Source organism: Maylandia zebra, linkage group LG4, assembly GCF_041146795.1.
Source record: "Maylandia zebra isolate NMK-2024a linkage group LG4, Mzebra_GT3a, whole genome shotgun sequence".
NCBI lineage: Eukaryota > Metazoa > Chordata > Actinopteri > Cichliformes > Cichlidae > Maylandia > Maylandia zebra.
Genome location: NC_135170.1, coordinates 34,884,506 through 34,894,746, shown reverse-complemented (window position 1 = coordinate 34,894,746; position 10,241 = coordinate 34,884,506). Strand labels below are relative to the sequence as shown.

Here is a 10,241-nt window from a genome sequence, read left to right as displayed (position 1 = left end):
TGAAAGCTTCTCATGCTCAGCTTGTCATGAGCATACTTAAAAGGGTATCACAGTACCCCAGGATCACATTTAGAAGCAATTGGTAAGCTTATTTTCTTGTTTAGTGCCTTTGAAGCCAAGCCAACATCTTTTTCTGAACATAACCAAGTAGTCTTTGGTGCCCAAACCTTACCAAGTTCATAAAGAACACACAGACTTACTCGACTGTCAGAACCAGAAAACCAAACACCTCCAAATTTATAATTAATCAATCCTTAAGAGGATTGTTCATTCTAATATTGCTTTAACCCAGTTCACTAACATCACAAAGCATCTTATACATGTCTCTCTGATGTCAGCAGCATCTTTCTCATTTCTGGCAGCCTGTGACTGATAAGGTGTGACGAGCAGTCCCAGCCAAAATACCCAAGTGTGCGCTATCTGCAGAGGGCATGGATGTGCATGTGGCCTCACGGCTTCACAGCTGTTACTGACTGGATTTAGGGATGTTTTTCTCAGATGGACAATTAAAGAAAAAGCACAAAAACCTGAGGTTTTTATTGCTGTTACCATGACGATGATGGTCCTGTAACCTTAGAAGGTAGTTATTTTAACCCTGGCTGTGATCGTTCTCTCAGTCTAATCAAGTTGTTTTTGTGTTTAAACCAAGTCTTCACCACTGCTCGGTCACATGGTGGCTGTTTATCTCCTGTAGCTGGTGTTTTTCCCCTCCAGCCTCTCTCTTCACGCCCTGCAGAATCAGAGCATCACTTTGAACTTTTTACTGCAAACATGGTCATTGTCCTCTCTTTCTCCTGTCTCAACTCAGAGAATCAAAGGGTTTTGTTTTACTTGAGCTGCTGCCAACAGTTTTTGTTTAACTGTGGAGATCAATCTGCATATAATGAGACACTGTGAGGAATTTCTAAAGCAACTAGTAGATGGATATGTAGATGTGGACACAAACTATCGTGCAAAAGGAGTAACTTTAAAGAACTTAGAAATAAAGAAAAACAGCAAAAACAAAATGAGAAACTAACAAATGGAAACAAAACCTTCTTAATTCAAGCAATTAACACACAATTAACACACAATGACTAAAGTAGGAGTGTCGTCACATGGACTTACCGGAGGTGCACACAATCATCAGCAGTAGGACTGAAACCAAGACAAATAATTTTACAAGTGAAACTGTCAAAAGAAATCATGAAGAATAATCAAAACTGAAGAAAGACTGAACTAAATGCTGGAATCACAAGAAGATCAATATCAGTTTTCTTTATCACATTTAAAAGCAACAAAGTTGACCAAAGTGCTCACAATTAGTTAAGAACAAGAGGATCAATAGAAGTTAGATGAATCGAACTCTGTGATGTGTTTTTACTGTTTCTGGGTTTTTGATGTCTGACTGCGGCTCCTTGTGTTCTTGAACTGTTTGTCATCCTGTCTCTTTGGTGGATACATTTTTATTTGCAACAAACTCAAATGAAACTTTGCTGGTATTTGGTCATAAACTGGAACAATACAACCCGATGATGGTCCCAGTTATTAGAATTCATCCTGAGTGAAACGAGTCAGGCTCGTCACTCTGGAGAAAAAGTCTGATCACCAAAGTCGCTGAGATTCTTCTTCCAGGGAAGGTTGTGACTGACGCTGTAAGGACTCAGTTAAACAGAAAGTAAGGTTAGAAGTTGAGTCTGGTATCCAAATGTAGGCAAAAAGCAGAGCTTAATTGTGCTCTAGAGCACATTAAAGCTCTGCTTTTTGCCGGGTGTCTGCTCAGAACATGTTAGACTAACATGTTCTGAGCAGACATCCGCCCCACGAGGGAATCTTTAAGGTTTACCCAGAATACTCTTCTTGTTTTCTACAGTAAATGATCAGAAAACAGAGCAAATATCCAGGGTACCAATGCTTCCGCTTAGTGAAATTATAATATTTAATCTGATGCTGAAACTGATGTTCAGAGAAATGAGATTTTGCCTTTGCATTGTGACACGTGGAGAAAAACTGATTTGATGACATTCACAGTTTGTAACAGAGCCTAAAAGTGTTTTTCAGTCCTGGAAATTTCACGTGGGCATCTACTGTACTTAAAAAGCATCAAATTTTAACCTTGCAGATGTTTTTATGGGGGCTCTTACACTCATCATTTATATGCAGGTAAAACTTAACTTGGCTTCATTTGATATGCAAAAGTTTTTATAATAAAAAATCAGCTCATCTTTGGGTTTTTTCCATTTATGATGGATTTTGTTTTGGATTGACCCAGTAGCACTGTGTTTACATACACTCACTGCCTGACTGGGTCATTGTGTTAGTGGCTGTCACAGTTGGGTTCTCACTTCTATAACGTTACAGTAATACTAACTGTGAGTTGGTTGTCGAGCTGTTCCTGCGGCTGAGGTGGGAATCGGTGCCCTTTTGCCAAAACTTTTTTTAACCTCAAACCAAAGGCGCTTGTTAGAGCTTAAACCAAATGTTTACGCAGTTTTTACCTTCTAGTCTCAACCAGGAAGGTCAAGTCAAAGCAAAATGAATGAATAAATAAAATAATTTAAATAAATAAACAAAACAGATTAGATTAAACTAGGAGAGTAAATTAACAAAATAAGCCAAAGGAAAAAATTCACAAAAGTGCGAAACACAGTGGTCCCAAACTGGAGCCTCACCTCTCCAAGCTCCTAATGCACGTTGTCATTAAAAGTTTATCAGTTTATTGAGTCTGTTGGGATCTGTGACCCTTTGTCTCTGAAATGAGACTAAAATTAGATTTTTGACTTTCGCAGGACACTTTGAAGGTGGAGAGGAGATGCAGGTAGCATCAAACAAAATGATATCGTATTACCTGCTGTCATATTTGAGCTGGGTTTCTTTGTGATGGATTCAACACCCCCATAAAGAGTCACAGATTTAATACCAAAAGATCCAAAATGACTGATTTCTAAAAGGGAAAACGGGAGTAGGTGTGGCTGAGGTGTGAGCTGTCTGGGTGACCGGTTACTGTGATGACGCACACGCAGGGAGGGAGAGCAGGAGAGAGAGAGGTGCTCCGCTCTCAGCATCACGTCTCCTCAGTGAGCCTCCTGCTCTGTGACGGAGGAGCAGCTCCCCGTCTCCTCTCCGACGCCGGAAGCTCTGATGGAAGATTTAAATTCTGGGTCCGGAGCTCCTCACTGAGGACACGCGCGTAATTCTCTGTGCGTCCTCGCAGCGCCATGCCGCTCTTCCTCGTCTGACCTCCTCGCTCTCCTTCTTGGATGAACTTTCTCGCTGCCTGCGGGGACGCGGCCGCTCGCTCCGAGATCATGAAGACGACGCGGAAATGCCGCGCGCTGCTGTCGGTGGGTCTGAACCTGGTGGCCCTGTTCTTCTCCACCACCGCCTTCATCACCACGTACTGGTGCGAGGGCACCCAGCGCGTCCCCAAGCCCAACTGCAGCAAGCAGCGGCACCACAACTGCATCGACTACGGCGTGAACGAGACGGACCAGAACAAAGTGCACTACAGCTGGGAGACCGGGGACGACCGCTTCCTCTTCCGCCGCTTCCATACGGGCATCTGGTACTCCTGCGAGGAGAACATCCACGAGTCAGGTGGGTCCATCAGTCCGAGAGGCTGGGGAGATTCTGGGGTCGCTTAAAGTTGTTAAGAGAAAATAAAACTAGAGCAGTGTCGGCTTTAAGATGAGTGTGAAGTATGTGGAATACTTTTCCCTCTTCACTTCAGTTTTTATTTATTTTATTTTTTAGCTCACCTGCAGTAACAGGTCAGACAATGTCCCCCTGAAATTAAAGCTAACACGCCAGCCACGTCATTTTTACGCACAACCAAAGGAAAATGTTTGTGCGTAAAACCTGTTTTCACTTCGAGTTTGAGCCGCACTGATGTTTGTTTAGTCTTTGGACAGAATTTTAAAATGATAGGATGTGGTGCGTTCAGAGGACACTGCTCTCACTCATTGCACGCTGATCGATGTGGACAATTTAAGTCAATGCGCTCTCATTTTTCAAGCAGAAATTGAGCTTCTAAATCTCCGTTTCCCTCAATAACAGGACAACAAATGAAACATTTTTAGATTTACATTGAAAATAAATATTTTTATGCTTTTTCTTCGGTCTGTGCTTCTTGTCATAAAGATAAAAGTTGACAGAATTCAGGGAATTTGTTAGTGCCAGAAAGGAGCACAAAATCTTCACTCCAAACCACGTCTGAAGTCAAGCAATCCTAGATGGAAATTCATCAGTTAGGACCAGAGAGTGTGGCTGCACTGAGACTTTAACCTTTCATGTGATGGTGGATGATGCTGGTGTGGGTCTGCTCTGTGCAAACATGATGTATTCACACTGTTTTGGATAAATGTGAAGAGCTGGGTGATGAATATGACTGAAGCTGGAACTCTGAAAAGAACGGCCCCGTTTACCTCCATACTCTTCTCTGCTCTGGTTAGTTCCTCAGAAAAGCAGAAAGATCTCAGCTTAAACACATTCAGCATACCTGCTGCTGAATTGAAAAGCATCATAAGGAGTGCAGTGAAGGAGATGTGAATGTTTTTCTTGTGAGGTCTGTGGTGGGTTTTGTTGTGGGTGTTTGTATTTTGTATAAATTGTTGTAAATCTTGAATTTTCTGTTGTAATTGGTGCATTTTTAGCATGTTTGCATCATGGCTGCTGTCTTGGCTGGGTTTCTTTGTGAACCTCCTGGTTAAATAAAGGTAAAAATAAATAAATAAATAACACATGAGGCTCTCTGCTCACATTTTCTCTTCCTGCTGATGAGACGTTTAATGGAAAACTCAAAAATTAAAAGTTCAGGTCTTCAAATCACTTATTTTCCCTCAGTCCACAGTGAGGAGGCGCTCAGGTGATGTGCTGGACGCCCTCACATAGAAGCTCATACCAGTGGGACTTTTTGCTGTAACCGTGTTATCCAAACGGTGTGTTGAGGAGGTGCTGCCCTCTCCAATCTCCTGGATTTCCTCTCCTGTGTTTTTGGATTTATAGTTCCAGCAGTTTGTTTCCTGAACTTTGTTATCAGCTGCTGAAGCTGGCTTCCTGTTGAATGGTAAATGGCCTGTATTTGTATAGCGCTTTACTTGGTCCAGTTCTGGTTAGTTCTAAAGCTGCCAAACAAAGTGCTTCACAGGGGAAACAAACTTCATAACAAGCAGGTTTTAATAACTCAAAGTTAACTTCTGGTCTTTTGAATGAAAGATGGCAGAGGATGAAAAACAGAGATCACTGATCAGATTGTTTTTGTGAATGCTCTGATGGTGGACGGCTTTGAACTGTGGGGTGGTGTCACCTCCTTACCTTTCAATAAAGGATGGTCTAATGTATCCTCTGCCAAAAGAGGCAATAACTCTGAAGCATTGTTCTTAGTATTTATATAATCCGGTGAGACTTATTGTGGCTCCCTCACAGACATTTCCACATCTGTCAGGACTCTTATTAAGAAAACTGTTTCTACCTCAGCCAGTGTCCCTTTACTTTCTGACTTTCCTTCTCTGTTTCCATCTTTGTGATGAACTTCCTAAAACTGCTCCACGGTGCAGTTTTTGACCAAACAGGAGAAACCTCTGCTTGTCAGGGACTACTTTCAGCTGCGGATTGATCCCCATTACTTGGAGCTTTAGCTGTGAAGTCTACAGTGAGCTTTGCCTCTGTGGGTCCTGTAAGTGTTTCTGATATTTTGTCCCATGTGAGAAGCTGTAGACAAACAAACAAACAGGATCTGTTCTGTGCAGAGACGAGTGGGAGTGAAGAGGACAAAACAGTCTGTGTGTGGATCTGTGCGCTGTAACTCTGTGAGAGTAAATAAACATCCCAGGGACACAGAGGTAGGTGTGTGTGTGTGTGTGTGTGTGTGTGTGTGTGTGTGTGTGTGTGTGTGTGTGTGTGTGTGTGTGTGTGTGTGTGTGTGTGTGTGTGTGTGTGTGTGTGTGTGTGTGTGCGTGCGTGTGTGTGTGTGTGTGTCCGTGCGTGCGTGTGTGTGTGTGTGTGTCCGTGCGTGTGTGTGTGTGTGTGTGTGTGTCTAACTGATATTATGAGCTTTCCTTCTTCTCCACATTTAAAGTCCACACCATGCAGGAGCAGCAGCATCTGTGAAGTTAAAGTGTAAAAAAAACAGCAGATTTTCTAAAATCCTGTAAAGAATCATTATTTGCATCAGTGGCACGCACCATTGTTCAGAATGTGAATGCATTTTTAACCTTATTTCTCTGTGAGAATTTTCACATCAGCGGCAAATAGGAAATAAAATGCTCAGCCTGAGGCCTTAAGTCCTGACTGATGACCACCAGTAACCCACATGGGAGGGATCCTTTAATTCTGCAGAAGCAAAAACGAGAAACTCGTATTTAAGCTCTTGCTGTAGCGCCCACTTGTGTTTTTATTGTGGTCTTTTAGCTTTTATAGCGATAGGAAGGTGGAGGACAGGAAAGCTGAGACCAGGGGAGTATTTCTAAACATCACAGCACCTAAAAACTATTATTCATGTTTAATACATTAAACCATATTCATATATATTATGTAACTGAGACTTAAACGCTCATATCTCCTCAAGCATGACTTAAAATAAGTTATTTATGAGTTTATTTAGACACAAGCTTTTTTTTTAGTTAGTTTTAATTTTGAGCTCTTTCTTTGCATTATTTGATGTCAGAGGTCTCTCCTCTGTGACAGACTGGATATCTGGGGGCTGTGCTACAAACTTCAACATACCCAGGATAACTTTCTTATCTGGCTTCACTTATCCTAACATCTGCAGTCAGTTTGAGCTCCATCTAGTGGCTGTTTAGCGGCCTTCCACGGTGTGACCAGGAGTGTTGCAGATTCGGCCTCAGGAAGGTTGAATCTGTTGATCTGCTCTAAAGTTTCTGTTAATACATCGACTCAAACTGAGCTCTGACAGCTCAGATCTCAGTAAGTACAAAACTAAGAAAGTCTCCCGTCCAGCACATCAAGTATTGAACAAACACACATCCCGTCACGCCCCGAAGCTTAAGCTTGTTAAATTCCCCCCTCACATTCTGAAAGGATCGGTTTGTTCCAGCTCTTCATTAAATCTACAGGATGTTTACACTGAGACCAACACTGGAACAGAAGCTGCTGATGGAGCAGCACCTTTTTTGTTTAACAGGGTGTTTATATTTTTGCTCTCGGCCCTGCTCTCACCAACAGGAATGCACATTTTATTAGACTTAAACCCAAAGCTGCATTTTCATCAAAGATTTTATGCATTCATCTGTTTGTATTTTAGATCAATCCCAACATCCAGTCTAAATTATTTGTTGTCTTTGAAAACTTTGGGATTTGCACTAAGATTTCTCTTTGCTCTGCTTTGTTTTTCACTTTCTTTTTGCCTGATTAAATTTTGTTGCTATCGATACATGTGTATTTGCCAACTGCTCTGTTGCTGCTGGGTGAAACTGGTTGCAAAGAGTGTGGTGCACCAACCTCAGCAGGAGCTTGCAAGGAAACACTCCCCAGCGGACTCTCAATGAATAAGTTTCGAAAAACGCAGCTTTTATTTTGAAGGCGACAGTTTCCATTTCCAGCTTGCATCAGGTTTTTTTAGTCTCATTAACATTGTGCATGTAGTTGGTGTCACTGGAATCAGTTTGTAGTGTTTGGGTCTTGGGGTAAAGTCTGATTCCCACTTTGGTCTTGAAACTTACCTGAACTTGCTCACCTGTCTTCTCCGAGTCAATACTTCCCTGTTAAGGATTCTTTCAAGGAGTCTTACCTTCTTGCCTCACCTGCCTGCAGACCCTCCTTACAAACCTCAAACAGTTCCTGGAGAACAAACCAGCACCATTCTCTGAGATTACATTCACGATTCTTTTAAACTGTCTTCGAAGCAACTCTCTGTGAACCATCCAAACACCATCTGAACTGGGTCCTGCTTAAGTGTCCAGCTGCCTGGCCTGGCCTCCACGGCTTTCCAGGAAAGCTGGTGTCTTCCATGAAAACTGTGGGTAACCATGGCAACCTACAAGCAACCGAAACAATCGTGAGGAAGTTTTTTTTGTCCAACACCGTGCACCGACCGGTCTGTAGGCCGGTGTGACTGAGGCGCTGGGCGCTAAAACTTCTTGGTTAGGTTGAGGAATGCCAGTTGAGGTGATTGGATTCAAACTGAGTTGAAGACCACTGATAATTTGTATTTGCACTTTTTAAAAATGTTTACAGTGCCTGTCACTCTTACTAGTCCTGATGGCTGAACTGAGCGTGTGCCGACTTTAATCAAACCATGTAAACAATCCACATTAATATGCAGATATTATACATGTGCTGCAGAGGCTGAATAATGATGAAAGCAACTCCAAACACCAGCTGTTTAATTATCAGCTGATAAAGATTCAACATCATACCCGCCTCCTCATTTAACCTGATGCGTAACAGACCAAAGAGAGTGTTACCTGAGATCAGGTACGCAAACACCTGTGACAGCGCGGAGCTTTGGGAAGAGCCGGAGAGTGAGTGTGTGTGTGTGTGTGTGTGTGTGTGTGTGTGTGTGTGTGTGTGTGTGTGTTCTTCTGTCCCAGTGATGATGAACTCTACAGAAAAGCCCAGCAGCAAAAATATGGTGGATTTCCTGCCAAGCCCAATGTTTTATTCAGCTGTTTCCTCAGTTCTGGAACAAATTCAGAATACTGGAGATGCTGGCTGTCTCGACTGTGATAAAACAAGTATACGTATAGTTTATTTGTCTGGATGACTTCTTTGGCGTGACGCAGCACTTGCTGATTTGCAGCTTGGCCTGGATGATAAAGTTGATGTTTGGACCAAAGGGTTGTGGATTTTTGCCTTTTTTCCTCACAGATTCGAGCTGCTGATTGGTGATGCATATAAAACTAATCTTGGCTCATTCTTTGGCTCTCCCTGTGTTGTTAATGATAAAGAGGACTTAAACCTGTTAATGTGTGGTAGTACTGGGGGGCTGTGGATCATAATTCCTAAACCTAACATGTTTTCCCACCATGAAGGCTGCTGCAGTGATTCCAGACAGTTTAATGGAAAGGCTGGGATGAAGCTTTGCTGTGTGGCTGAGATGTGCTGCAGAACCTTTAGACTAAGTGCAATAACATCAGTGTCACTGGGTCATTATAACAAGCCTGCTCCGGTCCCTGAGAGGGAAAAGATTGCTGTACTTTATCCAAGTGTTTCCTGTTGTCTGCACGTGTAGCGCATTAGCTGTTGCTAACATCAGGTTAATGCTAACCAAAGCAGGAGTAAAAATCATTTCTTCTGTGTGGGTTCAAGGTGCATTGTTTTGGTATGAGGTGTTTGCACTTCTACAATTTCAATTGCACTTTGTGTATGTTAACATGAGTCCAGTGGGAACCTCCAGGCGGATGAATGGGGTTAAATGTAGAACTGTCACACGAGACTGAGGTTAGAGTCTAGTATGAAGTCAAACATCAGTAATGGCTCATTGTTTTTAGTACATCACAGCCGTACGGGGGAAATGTTTTTATAATGCATCTATTTGGATTTTGTTAAGGCATAAATTTAGGAGCATGGCAGCTCTGGTTAGTGGGTGGCGACACAGGCGGCTGTAGCTGCTAGCTGTCTGCTCGGCTTCACCTCAGCTAACTGGAGTCCCTGAACTGGACCTCTGGACTGTGTTTGTGCTGTCGGAGCACCGTCCAAGAAAATTAAAAGAGGACAAAAACTGTCTTTAAAAACACAAATCATCTGTAAAGTAGGGGTGGGCGATATACGATAGAAACGATATAAATTTGGCCAACGACAGAGATTTTGACTATACCGCTCTATCGCGATAGCGCATGTTGATGATGTCATCAAGCTGCACCTGTTTTGGTCAAAAGCATCGCAGCGGCTACAACCATTATCATCTGCAAATTATGGCGGGCGACAGTCATAACAAAGAGATGAAGCACTTTTGAAATATGGGGAAAGCCAAAAACTGCGCTTCCTCCACTTCGGTAACATTGATTCATTAATGTGGAATTCTCTCGCAGCTGCTCTGTTCCCATGTTGTTGCAGTATATTAATAACTAACCTCGTATTGTGGATGAATAATCTCAGTTGTTCTCCTGACTGAAGTTTGGCCCGTGTACAGCATCCTGCTATGCGATTGCATTTGTCCCTGACCACCAGAATCCCTCACGTTAACTTTTATCGAGTGGAAAAAAGTTGGCGTTCATCCTCCAGCTTCACTGTGCTAATGTTATGCTAACATAGCTGTGTCGCTAGCAAACACGTAGCACAACATTATATACCAGGTAGTCCAA

General features: G+C 42.6%; 1 protein-coding gene across 2 annotated transcripts in view; it reads left to right on the top strand.

The window, feature by feature from the left end:
- Positions 1-2,981: 2,981 nt before the first annotated feature.
- The window catches only part of gsg1l (gsg1-like), a 38,752-nt gene continuing 31,492 nt past the window's right edge, over positions 2,982-10,241 (top strand). The window contains exon 1 of one of the 2 annotated variants that reach the window (XM_004556406.5): positions 2,982-3,576. In XM_004556406.5, the coding sequence (XP_004556463.3) occupies positions 3,240-3,576 (337 nt within the window). In that variant the 5' untranslated portion in view covers positions 2,982-3,239. The remainder of the gene's footprint in view (positions 3,577-10,241) is intronic. The other variant, XM_024802097.2, reaches the window with a different exon arrangement.